At 36.3% G+C, this 24,447-nt stretch overlaps 1 protein-coding gene across 1 annotated transcript; it reads right to left on the bottom strand.

The window, feature by feature from the left end:
* Nucleotides 1–7,445: 7,445 nt before the first annotated feature.
* On the bottom strand, nt 7,446–12,662 carry LOC113322596. Its single transcript, XM_026570723.1, has 5 exons — nt 12,247–12,662; nt 10,506–10,618; nt 10,045–10,419; nt 8,329–9,016; nt 7,446–7,903 (listed from the first exon to the last, which is right to left on the bottom strand). The coding sequence occupies exons 1-5, from the start codon at nt 12,485–12,487 to the stop codon at nt 7,830–7,832; spliced, it is 1,491 nt and encodes a 496-aa protein (XP_026426508.1). The 5' UTR covers nt 12,488–12,662; the 3' UTR covers nt 7,446–7,829.
* Nucleotides 12,663–24,447: the final 11,785 nt, after the last annotated feature.

Consider the following 24,447-nt stretch of genomic DNA (forward strand, 5'->3'; position numbering starts at 1 on the left):
AGTGCATAACTTCTTATGAGTGGTAGCCATGTCAATCTGATTTTTAGCGAGAGTATCTTGCTGAGATCATCTATGGTAGGCGGATTTTCTATGATTTCTTTAGGAGGCCGGCCGAAGAGAGGATTGCGTCCAATATTGGTTTGAGGAGGTATGTTATCACCAGCACCGTTGTTGGAAGCGGGAGTAGTTTCTGGAGTACCACTACTATTTCTAGTGCTAGCATTGTTTGGGTTAGGATTTGTAACTGAACCTGACCTAAGATCAACCATTTTGTGAAAGTTTGAGATTGCAAACGAGAGATTAATCTCCCACTGTGGTCGCCAATCTGTCGATATGGAAAAACGATTTGCTGGTTTTTCAGGAAGTGGAGAGAAAACCGTGCAGACGGAGACTCCTCAACCGAGCAAACCACATAACCTCATACATATGCACTGCACGGGAGTGCTTTGAGTTCGAGAGATCAATCTGTAGGACTCCGACCTAAACCAATAAATGGCCGATTGATTGAATTCTCGAGAGTGATTGCTCGGATCAGAATTCTTATGTTGTTCAATAATGGATTCAGAGACTTATTTATATTGCCAGAATAGTAGACACATTGATCTCCACTAAATGTGACGGTTTCTCGAGTGAAAGAGTGGGAAAGTGGGAAATCGTGGTTCAACCAGTTCCAGGTCGTGCAGAGACTTGTTTGATTGTCCACCCACTACTTTGCTAACTCCCTCAACTGTTTGCACGACTTAATCACATTTCTCATTGTGGATGAACACACGTGCCGTAGGCCTCCAGACAAAAACCCTGACTAATATCCCCCATGTGACATGATTGATGTCTCACGTGGAATGTACAAGGCATACGTGTATTTGATTAGTCATTCGTTGACTTAATTAGACGATGAGTCTAAGTATTGTTCAGTCGAGCATGATTGCTGAATGCTCTAGGATTCATGGATTGAACATGTCTCCTGGGACAAATAGTTCTCGAATGAATGATGTAGATAATTGAATCAACATGATGAATATTGATAGTTTGAGCAAATATTGCTCGTATGATGAATTGTTTAATATTGATAGTTGAATCAATATTTGAGCATCTGAGCAAATGTTGCTCATTTGATGAATTACTGAATATTGATAGTTGAATCAATATTCGAGCATCTGAGCAAATATTGCTCATTCGATGAATTATTGTATATTGATAGTTGAATCAATATTCGAGCATCTGCGCGAATATGAGATGCTCGAATATTGGTCATTTAATGAATTACTGAATATTGATAGTTGAATCAATATTCGAGCATCTGAGCGGATATTGCTCAGTCGATAAATTACTGAATATTGATAGTTGAATCAATATTCGAGCATCTGAGAAAATATTGCTCATTCGATGAATTACTGAATATTGATAGTTGAATCAATATTCAAGAATCTGAGAAAATATTGCTCATTCGATGAATTATTGTATATTGATAGTCGAATCAATATTCGAGCATCTGAGCAAATATTACTCATTTCAATGAATTACTAACTATTGATAGTTGAATCAATATTCGAGCATCTGAGCGGATATTGCTCATTCGATGAATTACTGAATATTGATCGTTGAGTCAATATTCTAGCATCTGAGCAAATATTGCTCATTCGATGAATTATCGAATATTGATAGTTGAATAAACATTCAAGCATCTGAGAAAATATTGCTCATTTGATGAATTATTGGTAGCATGACCAAATAAAATATTAATTAAAATATTGGTAGCTGGACCGAATATTATGTAATTAATCCAGATGTTGATTTCTAGATCAACATAATTATTAGTGTTTGAACTTGCTCAGAATTATGATTTGCATAACATTCGTTCGAAACCCTAATATTGATCAATTGATGATTTACTGAAAAAAAGTCATTGAGTGAAGAAGAGACCAGCTACATGGGATGATGGCCGATCATGTGGCGCCAAAGTCCTTTGTTGACCAGTTGGTGAAAGGATGATCAAATGCTGGTTTAATCATTTATTGAAATAGTGCTCGTGTGAGCGTTAGGTAATAAAACCTAATTATGGAGAGGTGAGGACCGGCCAAGGGGTCATGAGACCGGCCCTTGGTGGTCGTGGGACCAGTTGGTGGTCGATTGAGCAAATTCCAAGTTGGTTGGAGAGAGTTTGGACCCAATATGAACTGTTGAGAGTTAATTAGGTCAAAATTATGAAAGAGTGTAGGATCGGCTCCTAGCAAGCCTAAGGGCCGACCTTGGTCGGTCAAGGTGGCATGCCCGTGTCACCATACTGTCCGTGTCTCAGTCCTGAGAGTTTTTGGTATTTTCTGGTGCGCGTTTGAGCAATATTTTGGATTTTCAGAAGAGTTTGATCTTGACTGAAACTCTCGATTTTGCTCAAATGAGCAAGTAGAACTTTGCTCGTGCGACCGATATTTTGGGAATATTAAAATAATAATATTTTAACTGTTGACGTGAGAAACCTAGTAGGTCATGTGACCATTTGCCTTTTTAGCTTTTTCATGGTTTGAGCAATATTTGAGAAAATATTGAAAAACTAGGGTTTTCGCTCAAACGATAGAGTTTCATGTGATAAAGGAAATAATAATATGAAAAAATAAGGAATTATAAGGTGTGGGACCAGCCACCGCTAGGGCATGGCCGGCCGGCTAGGTGGCCCGGTCCCGTGGCACCTTTCCCTATTTTTTTACTATTTCTTCATCGTCTTAGGGAAAATATGGAGAAACTAAGAGTTTTTCTCAAACAAGGGAGTTTGCTCAAATGAAGGAGTCTTCATGAGCAAAATAATATAAAATAATGGAAAGAGGTGTGGGACTGGCCACAACGGCATGACCGGTAGGCCGGTGGGCTCGGTCCCCTTAGGCGCCTCTTTGTTATTTTATTGATATTATTTTCTTCCCTGTTTTGCACTGGTTTCCTCGTTTGTCCATATTTTCGAATGCTCGTTCGTGCGTTCGGGTGCTCGTTTGTGCATTATTTTCTAAGTACACTCGCACCATTTTCTCGGGGCTTACTCGGTGGTGGCCCAGATGTCCGATCGGTGAATATTTATTACTAATTCATGAAATTCAGCTGAGAATAATTCATGAAACGGAGTAATAAAAATCATTTGAGTATTTATTACTAATTCATGAAATTCAGTTGAGAATGATTCATAAAACGGAGTAATAAAATGAGTTGAGTATCTATTACTAATCCACAGAATCCAGCTGAGGATCATCCATAAAACAGAGTAATGAGATAGAATAGATTATTTTCTAGGAATTCAGTTGATGAATGACACGCTATAGTTAACCTATTTGCAGAATTGAGATATGAGATAATTGAAGCATCATACTCGTTCTGAGGGGGTGTATAGTCATGAAACAACGAATAGCGTGACGTCTTGAAGGCGTTAGGCTCTATACTAGCATACAATATGTCTAGGAGCCGCCAAATCATTAAAAGATTCTATACACGATCTCTCTACGTAGTCAGGGAACAACGAGCAGGGTGACGTCCTGAAGGCGTTAGGCTATATACTAGCATGCAATATGTCTAGGAACCTCCCAATCATTTCGATTATATGTAGAGGTGATGATGAAATGTGTGAAGCATTGAAAGCTCACTGAGAGGCCTTTCGCGAAACATATTCATCATAACTCTGAGAGGAACGTTCGCTTAGTCAAAGATCGTGAAATGGTTCACGGATCATAAAATATGAACGGGCAGATACATTCCTGAAGCCGGGCCAAAATATGCAGTATAATGATTTTACGATTTTGACCTTTGTCGAAAATCCACCATCAACAGTGCTCAAGAAGATTTTACTGCATTAAGAGAACAGATAATGGCAGATATTGAAGGTATATTGGTTCGACATAACATTGATGATATTTTTGATGATGCTCCTGAAGATGATGAACCTACTGAAATAGTTATTTTTGAGATCAAGAAGATAGTGGCATATTTTCTTTTCCTATATCCAGAGTAAGCTAGTTTTTGATCATTGTGATGCACAAATGGTTTCTCATATCTACTATAACAATGGAGATTTTGTTAATCAACTTATGAAGATCCGTTTTGGGTTTCCACCATACCTCATTCTTCTATACGGTGCATAAAGTTTTTTTTCACGGTATCAATTCATTTGTTCGAAAATTTTCATCAACAAGTTACACATGCAGTATGCAGAACATGGTACCGGCAAGATTCGAGGACGAATCTTCTCCAACACTGGTAGAATGATGATGGAAGATTTATGGAAACTGAATCTATTATTATTATATTTTATTAATGATATTTTTTTATTTTTTTTAATGACTAGGTATAATAAAATTAATTATGATATTTATAAAAATAATTAAAATTCGGATTTATTACTTAGGGTAATTTTAGAAGTTCTAGAAGTTTATTTTAAGAGTTTTAATAAGTTATAAAAGTTGCCAAAGGTAGTAGATACCTTGGGAAACAAGTTTTTGATATAAGGAGCTCCAAAAACGAAAATTGTGAGACTTTTTTGATTAATTAAAACTATTATATTTTCATTAAACTTGTTGAATTTATTGATTTTTATTTTATTTTCATAGTTGGGTTTTTCCGAGGTTTGAATGTTAATCTCATATCTATAGTCATTTTATTCTAGTGATTTAACGAGGTCTAAATAAACCATATCTATGTATAGTCGTTATTCTATTGAAATAACGAGGTCTAGATAAACCCGTAGATTTTAGGATATCTCTTTGAAGAAAACTTAATTTTTACATATTTTATCGGTTACTTATCAATTTATATTCCGCTGCATAATTTCACTTTTGTTTAACGCTTCTGATTTGCATCATGAGGTTTTATCGGTTACTTATTAATTTATATTCCGCTGCAAGATTTCACTTTTGTTTAACGCTTCTGATCTGCATCACGAGGTTAGTTATTTCAGGGAGTTATGTCTTTTACAAATATGTATATACTTCATATTATAAACGTTGGTTTAAAGCCTATGTTAGAGAGGAACATCTTAGTCATCCAGGTTCCTTTCATTTTTCATCTAACGCTATAAACTCCAATTTCATGGTGAATCAAGATATGCATGTCTGATTGGAACTCTTCCAAAAATAAGATCTGCCTGTTAAAGTGAAAACATATTCACTCATAGACTTAGATTCCTCTGGGTCGATATCCAGTTTGCATCAAAAATTCCCTTAAGGACATCAGGGTACCTCTTATAATTCAAGGTCAGAGTGTACTTCAAGTACCTCAACACTCTAAAAGGTGCATCCTACTCACAATATAAGTAATGTCTGGTCTCATATAATTTATCAAATACATTCAAATACGTCAAACTTCAATGTACGGTCTCATATAATTTATCAAATACATCAAACTTCCTATAACATATGATTATTCAAGTTGTGCAACTCCATTCCCCTTATTCTTTTTAAGTATACAACAAGGATCATATGAATTATAAGATAATTATATTTTATAAGCTTAGATTTAACATAATAAGATTGACTAAGACTGTTACCATTAGAATTTCTTCTAATATTCATCACTAAGATCACATCAGCCGGCGTGAGTCTTTAATATCTCATTTAGCATGTTATTAGTGGCATTAATTACATTCATGTTTGTACCAAGTATAAGCATATCATCGACATACAAGCATATAATCACACATACATCATTCGTAAGTTTAGCGTAAACACTACATTGGTCAGATTCATTAATTTTAACGCCACCAGAAATCATTACATGATTAATTTTTTCATGCAATTGTTTAGGTGATTGTTTTAAGTCATACAAAGATTTTTTCAGTTTACAACCTTTCACTACAAAGTCCTCAGATTGGTCCATGTAAATTTTTTCATCTAATTTTGTCCCTTAATACACGCATTTTTACCGATCCAAATTATTACCGCTCGCTGAATTGCTAACTAGGCTCCAGAGGTTATATGTCTTTGTATTAATTGTGAATTAAATTTAATCTAAGATTTTTTTTTAAAACTAACGACTCAATAAGGCCCAGCCACCCCACCCCCACAGGGTAACAAGGGGAGTTGCTACCATCCCTTAAATTCCCACTAATCATGTCTCTTATGCCATCGTGGTAATATGGTAAGAAAGGGAATTACACTATTACCATGTCCAGTTGGTAAGGATTCTTACTCTCATTTTCTAGGTGATCCTGTCTCCACCCTAATTTGGGAGATTTTATATAACCCTCATGTTTTGGAAAGAAAGTTGTAGAAATAAATTATATTCTCAAAATGAAAAATAAAAAAGTGCCCGAGAAAAATAAGGAAAGTGCCCGAACTCCTAGCACAAGCTCCCCAACCCCAACTCAGAGAGGGAACCAGCTTAGAGAATAGGTATGCAGTTACACACCAAGCCCAACTGGCTCTCAAGCCCATTTTTAATTTTGTAGCCACTTTTGACTATTCGAGTCATTTCACCCCTGCTCTTTCTTCAAACAGCAATGATACACGTACAGAAACCATCTCCCTCAATCTGCACCGTGGAGAGATCTAAGGGCCATTAGGACAGTTCTGGGAGAGATTTCTAGGGATATGGGGTTAATGGTGGGGTTCACCATTTTTTTTTCTCTCATACGGTGTCGCCGCGGGATTATCATTGCGGTACATCAATCATTTCTGTTCTTCAAAACCTGGCTCCACCTCTGTCCCAACTTATGTCAGTTATAATTCCCATTTTTCAAACAAAAAAAAAAATTCTAACAACTACGTATCCGAATTGGAATTTACTGAAGGTGCAATCAGATTTTTTGTTCGCTACACTGTACAGATAGGTAATCAGTCTCTTATACAGAACGTCATCAAGAACAAGAAAATAGAAGTTGAACGGTCGTTGGTATGTGAACTTGTCACTGATCTAGAGGGTGACCGGCCGAAGTTTTGTGTGGGTACCAATCAACCACTGGTGAGATGGTTGGTCTTAATCGCACATGTTTAATGCAGGTCATCAAAATGGGAATCGAAACTGGGAGCCCAGACAACATGGTAGGAAAGTGTTATCGTCTGATTTCTGGTACAAGAGTTGTCTTGTTGTTATTAACCAAATTGCTAGGTACAGCGTCATTTGATTCAGGTTGTTGAAGGTAGCCCATCCGACCCTTACCCATCGAACAAAAGTAGAACACGTAAAAATGCTTTTGTTTCATGTTAACTCTCCTATTCGGCTATTCCACGAAATTTAAAAGTGACACCCTAGATTAACATTGCGAAAGAAATTCCACCTGGTCTTCTGTTAGAATCAGTGTGAATTAATCTGATACCATTCTTAGTATCATTACCAAACCTGTCTTGGAGGGTCTCTTCCTTCCAAGTTTCTACAGCTGGATGCGAAAGTTGTCTTGTTGAGAACTCCTGGATGGAAAGCATTCAGAATTGGAATTGTGCAGTGTTGGGAGAAAAAGAAAATGACAATACGTGAGATTTGATTGTTTGCTTTTCTGTAGCAAAATAAGCTCATTTTTCCTCATTTTTAACATTTCTGCAACAACAGAGTAGTCATACAACAGTAGCGACGTTTACATGTTAACAAGGGCCTGCCACCTCTGTGACTTTGACCTGGAAACACGTCTGCTGACTGAAATTATAATCAAATATTTACATGGCAACAAAAACCCCAAAATATACCCGCTTGGAGGAGAAAATGTGAGATATACGCCCTTCGCGTTAACTCCCACTACGTGCTCCTCGAGTGTCCTCTTTGTTTTTTATACCTAAAACGTCATCCAAAACCAACCCAGTCCCCCTTTAATCAGCAACCAGAGAAGTGACAATTCTGACTTTGTAAACGGACACTCTTTTTTACCCTCATAACAGATGTGCTACCAGAGGTAGAAGTAATACAATGGACCATCGTACAGATGGGAGGAAACCTGCTGAAACTGCAAGAACAGCAAATCACTGCATTAGATGTTGAGTGGGAGTGAACTTGAGAAAAATCGCATAGGAAAACAGACAGACAGAAAAAGAAGCAACTATAACTCAGAAATCAACATTTTTGTCCACTCTGCATTTGGTAAAACCATTCGGTGCTAAATTTATTACTAACTCGGTACATAAAATAAAGCACATATTTTTAGGTTCAACATTAAAAACAAAAAAGCAAAAAAAGAAAGAAAAATAATATGGGTATTTCAGTCAATAGATTGAGGATAGCTGTTTCTTTTAGATCATCTCTAGATTCATTATCACAAGGATCCCATGCTAATGTAGTTTAGAAGTCACCAGAAAACAAAAGCAAAAGAAGCTTAGAATAAATCACCTCAAATTCGAAAGATGACTGTAGCAAGGTAAAAACAGAACTTACATGGAGATGGGGATGGCGAGAACTCTGGCATTACATCAGGAGGATGAGGTTCTACATCTGGTTTATTATCACTTGGAGGGTAGGCAGGAACCCGAACCACAGCAGGTAAAGGAGAAAATGTAGGACGAGAATGCCAGGCTGGAGCAGGTGGGTGTACATGTGGACTTGGTGCCGAAGCATGATAACTTGGTGAAATAGTAGGAGTTAAATGAACCTGTTTGTTTTTCCGAATGGGCCCATTATGGCAACCAGACGGCGGCTTTGCGTGGTTACTTTCAGGTGCAGGTACAGGAGCCACCGGAAAACCGTGGCGGGGATGAGGGTGGTGACGCTGTTCAGGGGGTTCAGCATGCTGATGGTGGTGGTGGTGGTGGTGATGGTGGTGGTGGTGGTGATGACCAGTTGTACGAGGAAGAGGAGCTGGACTAGGTGAAGGGGACCCAGATCCACCACTACTATCAAGAGAGTGCTGTAGAACAGATGAGAGGCTTACCTGTTTAACTTTACCAAATACAGTATTACTGAGACCCAGGTTCCTTGCATGAGAACCTGTAATTGTTTGAGCTAACTGTTTCAATCTTGGCAGAGGTGGGGGAAGATTCCCTACTGTCAGCAGGACTGATGCTTGAACTGTTGTAGGAGGATATAAAGTCGACCCATACAAATTCGTCAAGCTCACATATACATTCTGCATATAAAGGAATGCAAGTACACCAGTGAAATCTAATCCTGAGCTCCGAAAAACAGTTACTTCAAAAAAAAAATCTTGAAACAAGCTACATTACGAAGCACAAAACATTATATGGGTAAATGTATCTTTTATGTTGTTGGCCTAAACGAGATCATGGATATTTTGTAACTGAACTTCTCAAAAGTAACTCCACATGCTTGATCAAGGAGTGAATAGGATAACAGTAGCACATCAAAACCAGACTCAACTATGCGAAGAGACTTCTAAGTCGGGAAATTCTCCATCAAATAGAAAACGAAGAATATGGCTGGATTAATCTATTTAACATCATGCTGTATCACAGCCATAACCTTTCAAAATGCTGGAGTAAATAAGAGGTTACTCTAGAGAGTTCAATTGCACAAAATCTACAATATCTAATGTATAAACACCACATTATAAATGTTAGCTTCTAGGATAAATAGAAGCATCTAGGACTATTTATGCATTGTCTCATCTTAAAAGTTATTTTGGACGGCATGGTTTTATCAGTGGCAATGGCAACCAGTTAGGTTTCAGCTTTGTTTATTTTACGAGAACTTTAAAATATCAAATAACAGCTGCTTCTAGGTGCAGATTTCTTTTGTGACTTAAATAAATAGAATGGATTTCCAACCACCTATGTGCATGTTATGGATTTTCACTGTAAGAAAACTTGAGGATGAATAAACTTGATGGAGCTTGCATCTGAAAGCCACAGAAAAATAATCTTTTTATAGGGGTCGTTCTGGTAGTACTGAACTACTGCGACGTTGAATACTTTAGAAAAAAGAGGAGCAAAATAAATATGGAAAGCCAATTTCTAATTAACTGAAAATGAACTGTTTTGTGCCTTCTCAAATAGTATCACAAAAGCTCCCAGATTAAAAAGAACTAGATCTAATAATAAAATAAACGTCATTTATCTAAAAAATTGCAGCACGAATGGCAAAAAATATGCATGTAAGATGAAATAACTGACAAATAAAAGGGTAAAATGATCAAACCTCATACGGATTAAGATGCAACCCCGACTTTAATTGATCCTTCAACTCATCAAAATTTTCCTGGATTTGATGGATAGAGAAATTTAAGGTGAAGTTAAAAAGGACCTGCACTTTCTGAAGAAGAAATGCGTTCTGTGGAGGGATCACTGTAACTCCTCCTTTGAATTTTAGAACTCCAAAGGAGCTGGTGTTGTTGCCAAACAATGATGGGGTCAAATGAAGAGATGATTGCTGTATAACTAGTGATACAAAAGAGGCTCTTAATAGACTTAAGCTAGCTGAAGATAATTTTGTGTCTTTCGAGACTGGATCCACTGCAAACAACACATTTGTAGCGTTGGTTCCGGGCGAAGGATTAAGAAGTATAACATTTACCTGTTCAAGTCAAAAGGTTTAGCTAACAGAGGAAAATAGAGGAGAACAATGAAGATGGAGAGAGAGAGAGAGAGATGTCACCATACCGTGGAATTCACAACACCGATTTCTTCAAATATATCAAACTCAAGCTGTGAAATATTTCCACTCAGCAAAGAAAGGGGTTTTTGCAGTTTGACCATTGCCACTACGTCATGGCCTGAAGAGAAGCATCATTGTCAGCCTTACTAAATGTCAAATCGTCTATATCACATGGTAAGTGTCAAATACATCTATACCACATGGTACTAATGTCAGAAAAACTCTCTTTTTTATTTTCTGCATATTATAATGAAACTAAAGGTAAAATGGAGATAAAGCTGAAAGCTAAATCAGATGCAAGCAAAAAGCACTAACAAACAAGAGTGAATTGAACCATGGCACCAAGTATGCCCTACACATTTTTGGCAACCCTTCAGACGTATTTCCCTTTCCCTAAAATGATCATACCCTCGATGGGATTTATCTATCATATTTGGAATCTGTGAAGAGTGCTTTGGTCTTCTTGAGCACGATTTAAGATAACTTCACAAGATATTCCCACTGCAATCTAGAACGGGTTCATAAATCAAATCAAACACCATGTATTCCACCAAATGGAATTAGACACCCAAGTGTATGCCATATATTATTCCCATCATTCTTTTCAAGTATTTATGTGCATACTGACTTAGCTTACTGAGCTAAATATTATGTTCCCAATTTCCTAGTTCCTAATAAAAACCTAACCACGAAACACCTGATCATGGATTCCTTCGAAGCAATTTTGTACTGGGGATTATGTCATCGTTATCACCTGAACTACTTTTGAGGGAAACAAAAGCTAATCCAACCCCCCTTTGCTTTTTGACACATTGTGTAAAACCAACCCTTATCTGGAACCATTCCCTATGGTCAGTGCACGCCATAGCTCAGTCAAACTCAACAACCTTAGACGTATATGTACCTTTGCAGCTTGAACCGGAAAAGTGTATCCTTTACAATTCATTCAAATGCCAAGAATGTTACTTCTCGGCCAAGCAAAATTTGCCCAGTGCTCGATTCATTGGAACAACTGCTAATATAACACCGTTCTGACCAGAAAGCTCCTTGGTCATTTTTATTGCTGAACTGTTTTGAACCTTGAATGGCACTAACCAATTCAGCCCCACCATCCAATTCAATGTAGCACCATCAGATTAAAAATCTAGATAGCACATAGCACCAAGGGTGAACCCCAAGCAAATCATTCCTCCAGACTAAAACTCTCAGTTAACCAAATTGTCACAGACCAGAGTACCAAGTACTTGAAGCAGCACGGATCAATTTTCCAAAACTGAATCCAAAAAGATCCCTAGATTAACATTAAATTAGGTCTTCACAGATACATCAGAACCACTAATTCAAGGAATCTGGACCATAAATCCCTTTGAAGAGCAATATCAAAGACACAGAAGTCCAGCAATATCTAACCTTCCTAAATAGTAAATATCGTATATCCAAGCATAGGGGTTTGCTTGAATTCCAGAAATGTGGGACGTTAGATCCTAAAAATCAGTGAGAAATGCCTAAAATTGGAAAATGCCCATAACTGGTGAACCAAAAAAAATAAAACAAAACCCTTATATAAAAGGTTCACTACTTCACAGAAACTCACAACTAAAACATCCACAAACCCTAGAATCCAAATAAAATTCGATATACTAAATAATCCAGATCCACTAGAGACAACAAACAATGCCCTAATTTATCAAATTCATGAAAAAAATATAACCCAAACAATAATAATAAAGGAGAATAAAATCTCACCTCTAAATAAGGCATTCCGATCCAGATCCGCTTGATTTCCGTAGTGATATAAAGGAGGTAACCAAAATATAGCAGATAGAAAAAGAGCAGCACTAAATAAAAGTGCAATTACGCATCTAAAACGTACAAATTTAAATACATTTTGACAAGTATTATTATCCACATTTTCATTTGGGATTATTGAGATAATTGCAGCTATTTCCGAAGAAGAAAGAGATTGTTCTTCTTCCAATTTACCCATTTATAAGTGGAAATTACACAAGATCTCTTTAATTACCATCCCCCTTTTTCGTAACCCTAATTCTAGACATAACGATTCGACATTTTTGTATACTTAGTTGTTTGAGTTGAAGTTGTTTTCTTTCTCTCCGTTGTTTGAGAGAGAGAGAGAGAGAGAGAGAGAGAGTGTGTTTACTAGTTTGAGTTCAAAAAAGGTTATTAAACTGCGCACCACAGCGCATTTAATACGGACCCAACAAAGTTAGCTAAACTCTCACGCGCATCAACGCGTCCTATTCATTGGTAACCTGTCTATACAAATTTTAAGGGTATCAATTATCAAGGTTTGCCCCTACCTAGGCATGGTTCACCCCAAGCACCATATGGTTGAGCATTTTGCTTGGCTATGGCTTAATTATAGCTAAACGGAATGATAATATAGAGAAGGGGCATCGCTTAGCTAATATATACAGTATATTTTATTTGAGGGAAATCATTCGCATGTATACTATATTTGTTCGTCTAACTTTATGGTCTTGGTGGTAATATTCTGAATCATAGTTTATATGGGTATTCTGTGTGGATGATGTTATTATTATTGGTTAGTGTTGTTCTCGCGTCGTCTTCTCCAATGAGTTTGGCGAGGTTAGGATAACACTTGCTTCTTGTTGCATGAATTGTTGAATGCTTAGATTTCATTACTCTTCTTTTCAATGTATGTTCTTAGAACTGTGAATCATGTTAGTGATTACTTGGAAGTTATATGTTTCTTTGGGCACCCTTTGGGACAATGTGCTCACTTGTTCCCACTTCAATTTCAGTAATCAGAAGGAATGGAGCGTGCGAAGATATCCGTTTTCGTAGCTTAGTGATAGTGTTGTCGTGTATCTGCATTATATGTATTCTTTCTTTATTCTGTAAAACTACACATTTATATATTTATATAACATGAGAGACTTTCAAACATATTGTATTAGATAGTTTGGGTTTGTTTGTTAGCACTTTATGTGAAGATGGTTCTTAAGATTGATAATATGAATTTGATGCTTCAATTAGGTTGTAATCCTATAGCTAAGCAGGTTTAGGAGTTGGGGCGTCACAACTTGGTATCAGAGCTCACCATTAGATCTTACATGGGAATCAATAGAAATATCCAGTGCCAGATAGATTATTAGATTAGTTTAGAACGGGGTTGGGTTTGTGAGATAAATCTTAATCACTAAATACAATCAAGAATTAAAATATGTTTGAATTGAGTTGTTTTGATTGATTTGTTTAACTTGTTAATTGCTTGTTCTTTGTTGTATGTATGCTAATTTGTAAAATATCAGGTAAAAATTGTAGGTTGAAGCCAGATACATTATAAATAGAAATTTTAATAGAGAATTAAAGATTAGTGAGTTTCAGTTATTTAACACTTAGTAATCCAGCACTAGTGAATAGTGAGTTTAGTAAATCTGATAAATCTCAAATTTATTTTGGAAACTAACTGAGTACTTTTGCATGTAATTAGAACCATTAATTTATTGAGATGGAAAATAAGTGTGAAAAAAACTTAGACTTAGTTATCTGCTAGTGCGTAAATCGGTATAGCTGGGTTTGATAATTTTAATTGATAGATTACAGATTCAAACAAAAACTTTACCATATAATATCTTCTAATGTACTGAGAACCAGTAATTTATTGGAATAGAAATAAATTTACTGAACCTAGATCTTCGTTTTAGAAAGCCATTTAGATTTGTGTTTCCTTTCATGTTGCTTGAAACTCATTTAAAATGAGTTGATTTTCGCGCGGTTGTAAGTATGAGCAGTACTTGCAATTAGTTGAGAGATAGCTTTTCTCTATAAGGTGGGGAGTTTTGAAGACCACAAGTATGGTTTGATTTTTGAGGACGAAAATGATATAAGGTGGGGAGAATGTAAGGACCTTCAAGCTCATCAACGCTATTTGACTGGTCTGGCGATGATCAAGAGACGACTAAGCCGCTAATGGCTCGATTAATTAGAGATGAATCTTAATTAATAGAAATTAATCTAACAATAATTTAGATATGAATCTATTGTCGTTAAATAGATCTCGAAAAGTTATGCGGAATGGTCTACCCGAGCGTGTCATTCGGACGCCGGACGAAGAAGATTTCATCTGAATAGTCGAAGGGCAAAATAATCATTTTGTTTTCAAGCTGACCTGGCTGCCCGTATCATTTTATCCGAGTTCCTTAGTATTTTTAGCAGTCTTATCCCCAAGCGAGAGGATAAACTCTCATTTCTCTTCTTTCTTCTTCATTCTTCGGCTAAGTCCTATGATCTTCTAATCTAGCAGCTAGATTGGCAATCCACATCAGCTAGGCAACCTCCTAAGTCCTATGGGATGGATAATCTAGCAGCTAGATTAGAAGACCACGTCATCTAGGACCACTATATAATGTTGTTTGGTTCAGCGCCAGCGCTGAACGGTTCAGCGCTTTAAATCACAGCCGTTATATCAGAAAATTAATCTCCCAGCGCTGAACCGTTCAGCGTTTGTATCATTTTTTCAAAGTTGAATCATTCAGCGTTTCAATCTCGCTGCTAGTTGAATTGCGAGTAGTTGATAGGAGAGAGAAGTATCCAGAAGTAGTGTTAATTTTTTTCCCACACTTTTTTCTTGATTTGCAACACTTTTTGGCCATCTAGCAGTTCAATATAGCCCATGTGGGTTGGCCTTATTCTGTTCTTATTTTCTCTTTCTTCTCCGGCTCTTTTTCTTTGTTCTTCGTCCCTGCTGATCTTCGGTGTGATTCGATCGAGAAAGTCATTTGATGTGGTATTACAAATGATGTCAAGGAAGGTGTGGTTATGTTTTATGAAGAAGAGCAATTGAAGACTGTTATAGGTTTGTGATAAATTCGAGAAGATCGAATTAGGGTTTGATTTGAGTTTGAGAGGTGAATTGGGTTGTTAATGGATGAAGAAGAGAAGGGTTGTTGTTGAATTGACGAGATGAAGCTTTTCTGGTGTTGAATCAAAAAGTTAAGGTAAATCAGAAACTCTAAATTAGGGTTCCATTGAATTGTTTGAGTAATTAATTTTAGTTTGTGTTTGATTTCGTAAATCTTTGATGGGTTTACTCTTTATTGAAGTAAAGTCTTAAATTAGGGTTTTGAATTGTTTTTGGGAATTAGTTGTTTGGGTCTGTGAAGAAAGAAATTGGATTATAGGGAACTGACGAAGATGATTGTAATTGGTGCCGGTGGCGTTGAGGTTACATGGAGTTTGTAAATTGCGAATTGTTGTTGTTGGTGGTGGTTTAGTAAAGCCATGATTTTGGAGATGGTGTTGAAAACTAAATTGGCTACTGGTGCAGAACATGGCAGAGTAGTGGATGTTGAACTGGAGGAGGTTTAGAGGTCTTGTTAGGTGCAGCTGTAGATGAAGTTTGGGTTGTAGTTGGAATCAGACCAAGAACAAGTTATGATATTGGAATGCTTGTATGAGTACATCATAAGTTCAATGGACTGGATTGTGATTGTAACTGAGAGCTCCGGAGTTACAGTTGTGGTTTAGTAGTGTTAGTAGTTTAGATGAGCTTAACTGCAATTGAGAAGATATGGGAGTAAATGTTGGTGGTCTGTTGTTGAACTGGTAATGCTTATGAAGCTCAGAGTTTAGTTGATATGAAACTAGTCATTTAGGATTGTTGGCTTGTAAATTAGATTGTTGTTAAAGAAGTGTAACTGATGGTGAAGTGTATCTGCAGAATTGAAGTGGAAGTGAATGGTTTTTGTGTTACTGAAATTGCAGGGAAGATGTAACTGGTGGGGTTGTGGATTAGAGAACAGAACAATAAGGATTGTGTCAGTAGAAGAATAGGGTTGTTGTTGTTGTGACAGTTATGGCAATGGTGGAGATTCAAGTTGATTGTTGAAGGTTAAGAGGGTGTGCAAGATTGAGATGATGTTAAGGTCGTAACTTCTGAAATGATAGTGGTATTATTGAACTGAAGTGATTGAAGATAGTGGCAATGATATTGAGATATGAAGATGGATGAGTTACGTTGTTGTGGTGAACTGTATTATTTGCAGTTAATAGATGTTGTGTGTTGAGTTGAACTTATAGATGTAATGAAGTTGCAGTTCATGGAGTCATGGAAATATAGTATTTGATTTGAATCAATGAAGAGATGATTAAACTATGTATCTTGGCAAGAGAAGTTAGAAATGCATCATTTGAGTCTTGTTCTGTTTTTGTGTTACGTTAGAAATATGCCTGTTAGTCATCCCAGTCAGTCTAGATGACTACTTATCTGACTTGGATCATCTGACTGAGTTGAGTCAGTCTAACCCTGAGTCAACTCAGAGATATGACCAGTTGACCATTTGACTGTTGGTCTAACATGTGACTGACGTTGACTGTTAATTGGCCCCATTGACTGTTAGTGACCGTTAGTTGACCCAGTTAGGCTAGTCCTTGTGTTAATGGTCCGATTTAATGGAGTTGGGCTTAAGACTAGTTTTCCTAATTTGATGATTTGGACCCCTTAGGGTCTGAATCAGCTTTCGGTTCATTCTACAAATGTGGATATTCTGAAGACTTGACTAATGGATTATAGAATCAATCTAATCGGATTAGTAAACTCTTACCTATGTTAAGGATAGAGAATGAGTTATCCTAAATGGTTTTAGGATCATTAGATAGACTTGTTATGAATCTTGTATGAGCCATTTGGTTAAACTCTTAGAGTGCTTGTGTGATTAACAGTTGGTCTTTATTAACAACGATCAATCTAAAGGTTGATGAAGTGGATTGTGGATTTCACGGTAGACATGGTTTGCCTTCAAAACAGGTGGGAACACTGTAACCTTCTCGTAATAATTAAGCTTTCTTTATCAGCGAGCATGATGAGACTTTACCATTTATGTGCATGATTGCGTGTACTTTGATGTACTATTCATGTATCTTTAAGTATGATGTATATGTTGAATCTGTATATACGATGTTTTGTTGCGATGTATTGTGTGTGATATGCATTGTGAGATTCCCCTGCGAGGAGTGTATGTGATTCCCCACGGCTCTTAGCTAAGTTAAGTAAGGCGGTAATTCATCAATCGACAATATTATTTAGTAGGGCGGTAATTCATCTGTATGCACTATTATTATATATATTTCATTAGTATGGCGGTAATTCATCCTATTAATATTATTGCTTATTAATATAGTAGGGAGGTAACTAATCCGTTTGAATATTACCTAGTAGGGCGGTAATTCATCCGTTATAATATTATATATATTATGTTATTTGAGGGAAATCACTCGTGTGCATATTATACTTGTTCGTCTAACTTTCTGATCTTGATGGTAATATTCTGCATCATAGTTTGTATGGTCACTATGTGTGGATGATGTTATTATTATTGGTTAGGGTTGTTCTCGCGTCGTCTTCTCCAATGAGTTTGGCGAGGTTAGGATAACACTTGCTTCTTGTTGCATGAATTGTTGAATGCTTAGATTTCATTACTCTTCTTTTCAATTTCTGTTCTTAGAACTGTGAATCATATTAGTGATTACTTGGAAGTTATATATTTCTATGGGAACCCTTTGGGACGATGTGCTCGCTTGTTCCCACTTCAGTTTCAGTAATAAGAAGGAATGGAGCGTGCGAAGATATCCGTTTTCGTAGCTTAGTGCTCTACCGAATATAGTGTTGTCGTGTATCTTTATTATATGTATTCTTTTTTTATTCTGTAAAACAACACATTTATATATTTATATAACATGAGAGACTTTCAAACATATTGTATCAGAGAGTTTGGGTTTGTTTGCTAGCACTTTATGTGAAGATGGTTCTTAAGATTGATAATATGGATTTGATGCTTCAATTAGGTTGTAATCCTATAGCTAAGCAGGTTTAGGAGTTGGGGCGTCACACATATCATCATTCCTAATTTTAGAGTTTTGGATCCGAGATGGAATTGTAAGAATGAGTGGATCTTAAATCTTATTTGGCAATCAAAACTAATATTATCTTTAACTAATAGAGATAAATATTATCAAAACTGAGATTATCTCGCCTTTCCTAACAAGCCACACATTGAGACATGAGATTGATATTATCCTCGAGGATTCATTCTCATAGCTTTGTGCATATGGATCACACAGCTGATAAGGCTTTGTATGACAAAAGAGTTGGTGAACGAGGAGATGCTGACCTCATCACTCTTAACTAACCACTAGTTGTTGTAGAAATCGATGTTGCTGGGAAGGTAGTGAACAAGGAAAATCCAGTTGATGCTTCCATAGAGGATGGTGAAGGAGGCGATTCAGTTACAGTCACGCTCCTTACGTCTCTTGAACCACGCAAGGCTCAACGCAATTGATTTCTTTAGATAATGTCTTTTAAATCCTATGAGTTGCTTCAACCTAATTAATGACTTTTAATTTCAACCTGCCTCTAACAGATAAGCCTATTTTATTTCTATTTAGATCAAAGATCAAGGATTGGAAATTTGTTTACAACAGACAAAGCTAGCAAACTTCGCAATTCAGAACACTTACACTCACTTAGATGAGAAGTCTGAACCTTTTACTACCTTTCAAGAAAAATCTTCAACCTATCAATTAAAAATAGTTTCCAGATATCTATCTTGAGGAATCGCAAAGTCTGAGACGAAGAGAACTTTGTGATTTCTATTTATCTTGTCTGAAAGGGATTACGAGAACCTCAATAACATAAAAGCAAGAACATGATACACAAAAAATCGAGGTAAAGATAGTCGGACATGGCTTCACGAATCCCCAAAACAGAGTCTTTCTGTCATAGAGTTGATTATGTTTCTCAAGGGAAACCTGGGTCAATAGAGAACGACTCTAGCAATCAACTAGGATACAAAGTTTCAGGGATTGAATTTTCAAATTGAAAAATCATATCTATTTATAATTTTTCAAGACTGAGGGTTGCTTAGGATTCAAGCTAAGATAACTTGAGAATCGAGCAAACATTTTCTCTAGATGAAACTCTAATTAGGGTTTCAAACAAGCATGTGAAAATTAGTATTGAAAATATAATAGAATAGTATACACATTGGTCTGGTTACGGAACCGTGTATAATGACCATTATGTTTTAGTAAATATGCCTTTTGAAATATTAGAAAATTGATGTTCATTAAAACACCTAAGAATCAATGAAGTTTTATAAGTGTTTAAGAGAGATATAACAATGATAAACATATTTAAAAAATAAGTCTTTAAGCATCTGTTAAATTCTACTATGACCGTTGGTGAAACGGTTCGTGAACCGTAAGGCTAAAGTTCACGAGTCAAGGTGCTACAGTTCGTGAACCGTGTTTGCCAACCCTACTCGGCTCGAGAACTCATATGTATACTTTTCGCAAACTGGGTTGCCAACCGTACTCGGTTTATGAACGCAGATGGACACAGTTCGTGAACTGGGTTCACCAACCTTTAGCCTTTTCTACCAACATCTAAATTCAGTTCACCATGGTTCGTGAACTGTCCCTAACTGAAATTGCAAACTGGTTCGCCAACCTACCCTGAGCAGAAACATTAGAAGTTCTGAATTTCTCTCTTATGATATTTGAAACATTCCCAAAAGATAAATTCATTTGCGTGGACAATTTTCAGTTGATCCACAATTCAATTCTCAAACAATAAATTGTTTCAAAATAATATTGTTAAGAGTCATTGAGTTATTTTGTAAAAGGTCATATGTTTAAAGGCTAACTAGGGTCTGGGTCGTAAAAGTTGTTGTTGATGCCCTAGGGTCGTAGACCAACTTTGACCGTCTAATTTGTTACTAAAACGCCCTTACAAAATTTTAGAATGACATTATATCCTAACCCAATTAAATTTCAAAGTTCTTCAGCAACATTTCTTCGAACAATTTGGCTGCATTCTTAGACACATCTTATTTCATCAATATTGTAAGAAGACTGTTAGAATACAGCATATTGACAAACCTACCACCATTATTCTCAAAGGATCAAGTTTTTTAACATGTTCTACTTCCACATAATCAATAACCCTCAATAGTTCACTACTTTCTACAACCACATATAATTGAAATCAGAATTCAATAATGAACAAGTGACCTTGACTGTGTATTTATCCAGCGGATGATTTAGAAGTTGGAGAATAGTATGAACGGTGCAATATTGTAGATGATGTTGATGGATTGGGAAACCATGAATACCATCGCGAGGATCAGATAAGTCATGAAATTAACGATCAAGAAGGTAGGTCACAAAGTAATGAAACATAAAATTCAAGGACAAAAGAAATACCTAATTGGCCATTTAAAACACAAAATCATTGAAATACTTACATGGATTTGATGTGGTTCTATTTTTATTGATTAAGTTTAATTTATTTGGGTCTTAACTAGATGAGCAGACAAACAACTCTAATAAAATTTCCTAGTCTTCAATTGTTCAACACCACAGCTAAGTAATAAGATCACAACAATTGTTTGTTTAATCAAAGAGGGACTAAGTAGGCAGAGACTTAGGATTCGGTTAAGTATTAGGGGATAAACTACTTTCATTATTTTGGAGTTTTTAATGGAGAGATGGAAGAATGGGACGCCTATCAAAAAGAAAAACCAAAGAAGAAGAATGAGAAGGACGAGAAAGTTATTTCTTCCTGACGATATATAAACAGTCAGCACGTAGTCAACTGGCAGTCAAGGGTTCAAGGTAAGAAAAAAGTCAACCAACAATTTTCTAACGATCTTCGGTTAGTCTACGACCCTAGTGCATCAGTAACAACTTTTACGACCCAGACCCTAATCAGCCTTTAAACATATGACCCTTTTACAAAATATCTCTATTGTTAAGTACCTTCGAACATATATGCTTGAATCAAATTTCGAGGTATTTAACAAGACGATCTTGACTCGAAATTTATTCTTTCAAATATACTAGAATTCATACGACGTAGTCTCAAAAGATATAATGGTAAGATAGTAAGTAAAATATAACGGTTCAGTCTTCACATACCAGATAAACGAAGTTTTCCAAATGTCTTCGTCGATCTTCAGTCTTTGAGGGTGATGTCTGATACTCAACTACCAAATTCTAACCTAGGATGTGACTTGGCTTAGTATACTAGAAATCGAGATATAGATTTTATCATCTAACATTAACAACAAGCTTAAGATAGCAAAACTTGTGGGTTCAACCGAGCATTGCTCTAGCAACTATGGTTGGCCCTAATGAGGTAATCCTTTCTACTTCAGAGATGGTGGTCGAGCTCTATTTTAGGATTGGTGGCATCAAAAGCAGTGACAAACAGTAATTTAAGAAGATCATTAATAAAATCCTTAGCAAATACAAGATCAGATACGATGTGGTTATTGCTAGTAAGAAGGTGGCAGACTCTGGTGAGAGTGAATTTGTAACAGAAGTTAACCCAGACGTACTTCTTACTCAAGGTGATGTTACGTCAAGAGAGCTTGTGGTAACTAATATCTAAGTTCCTCAACTGGAACATTCGAGGCCTCAATGCTTATGACAAACGAATAGCTAGATTTAATTCTTTTGCACAATTGCTCTTGATGTACTATTTAAGAAACCAACATTATGAGAATCTCTGCATGGTTTATTAGGAAATTTTGTTTCAATCGCGGCTTCGGGTTGAGGTTTATCCTTTATCAAGGTTTGAGTGCCAACAATGGTGGTCGATCGTCTCACTATTTGGAACAATAATAAGTGGGAAATAATTGAAGAGAAGATGAGAATCAGGTCCGTAAGTCTATCTTTTCAAAATTTTATTCGCCTTATGATTACAACTTGCGAGAATATTTTTGGCTAGACTTGGAAACCATCAGATATTGGAGTACGAAGAATTGGTGTTTATCAGGAGATGTGAATGCAGTAAGGTCTGATAATAAACAAAACAAATAATGGAGTGATACCAGCAATATACGACTTTTGAATTTTACTACTAATTTGGATCTTGTGGACCCTTGAATGGTGTCAGTTATACTTGGAGTTGAAAAGGCGAGGGTACCCAAATATACATCAAGCTAAAACTTTTCCTACCTATAAGTCCTTTATCCGAAAGTGATTGTCTATGGACTGAGTCGAGACAATACAACTAATCGGTTCACACTTCGTGCGATCGTCTATGGATACGAGATCGAGACAATACAACAACGAACTATGTTTACTTGATACAAAGGTTCAGACTTAACCAAACACAATAGGATTGCTTATCAAGTAAATAGGAATTAATGTTTGTGTGATTTACTTTAATTATAATAAAACAATTATAATGCGGAATATAAAAGTAAATAACACAACAAGATTTTGTTAACGAGGAAACCGCAAATGAAGAAAAACCCCGGGACCTTGTCCAGAATTGAATACTCTCAGGATTAAGCCGCTACACAAAATTACACTAACTTCATATAGTTGAGACTAAGTAACTAACCCTATAGTTCACTTAGTTCCTTTTGTATTCCCACGCCTCCAACTTATAAATAAGTCACGTACTTGGAACAATTCCTTTGGTTCGTATTCCAAACAGTAAAGGAACAACAAATATGTTTGGTATCAACTCTATTCAACCAAGTGATATGAGTCAGACAAATGCTCTTCCGTTTATCTCAACATAAACTCCTTCGTCGGGTCCTTAGATCTATCTTATATTCAGTCACCCAAAGGTAATCGTTTAAGATTAAGCCAACAACACCTTTAATCCGAAGAAACGTGTTGATGCCGATCTACTCACTTAATCAATCCAATCTACCACAAGGATAAAACGATTATTAATTGGATCCTCTTTTTCCATAACAAGTATTGTGCACACCAAAGATTATAAAACCCAAGTCAGATCTTCAATATATTCTTTGTCTTCAAATATTCTTAAATCTTCAATAAAAACCTGCACATAATCACTTGAATCTCTTGTGATCTATCACGCACAGAACGGAGTCTGTTAACAATGGATTATCACAAGATCGTCTTTAGAACTAACAACGGTCTAAAGATCCCCGTCGAAACTCCGAACTAGTTTGAGTGAATCTTATATCATAAGAGAAGATTCTCAAGAATAAACAAACTAGGTGCAGTCATATTTCAACCACCGTTAGTCAATCAAATCAATCGAAAACAAAAGATAAACCGCAATTATCTAGTTTCCCACCAACGATACACGTTAGAGCTTCTCAATCCCAAAGAATACTTTAAACTGAGCGGTCGTAAGAGATTTCGCCTAATTAGGTTACTCTCCTCTCCGAATAGGCGGCTACACCAGTAACAACAACAAAAGAGTAAATCTGTTGTTACGAAGGATTGGCTTGCTAGAAAGGCAAACTTCGAGTATTTATAGACAAGGAAGTTTGGACACCAAGGAATTTCCAAAACCGAAAATATTCTCGAGATATTCATAAAATCACAAATTCGGTTTTCATAATTCCTGGAAATGCTCTGTCCAAAAATAATGATCGAAATCTCTCGCAAAATCTAATTAGTAAATGCACATTACTAATTCTGTAATTTCCCTACAAAATAAAATTAATAACCTTAATTAAGAGATTCTTAACTTACTTATGTTTCGATCCTGGGATTCTCTTCCCTTAGCCTTTAAGGAATATATTTTAACAATTAAAGAAATAAATATCCACAACACGTGTTCAAAGTTTGTCGACATTTTTACTTTGTAAGTTCTCTTTCACACTTATAACCTTGAAACCGATTTTCCACACTTCCAAACAAGTTTAGAATTGGTTCATCTGACTTTCAAGATCTATGTGATTGATCAAACCAACATTCAACGACAATCATGGGTTTACGGTTCTACCAAAACAAGTTTCGGTTATACCTCCATGTGAGTAATGTGCATAGTCACACTAGCTTTCCAAAAATTTGGTTGACTAGGTACTAGGATCGATCCCCACATATATATGGTATCTAACTTATATGTGTTGCACATGTCCATAGAATCGGTTCCCCTTTGCCTAAAAACGTGTTGCACATGTC

This window comes from Papaver somniferum, chromosome 11, assembly GCF_003573695.1.
Source record: "Papaver somniferum cultivar HN1 chromosome 11, ASM357369v1, whole genome shotgun sequence".
Taxonomy (NCBI): domain Eukaryota; kingdom Viridiplantae; phylum Streptophyta; class Magnoliopsida; order Ranunculales; family Papaveraceae; genus Papaver; species Papaver somniferum.

Bases quoted from the DNA above. Each gene is read 5' to 3' on its own strand.
- LOC113322596 (XM_026570723.1), bottom strand. From the start codon at position 12,487: ATGGGTAAATTGGAAGAAGAACAATCTCTTTCTTCTTCGGAAATAGCT. The intron at 9,017-10,044 runs GTTTGATCATTT...CTTTATATGCAG, and splicing joins TGCATCTTAATCCGTATGAG to AATGTATATGTGAGCTTGAC. The intron at 7,904-8,328 runs GTAAGTTCTGTT...CTGTTCTTGCAG, and splicing joins CTCGCCATCCCCATCTCCAT to TTTCAGCAGGTTTCCTCCCA.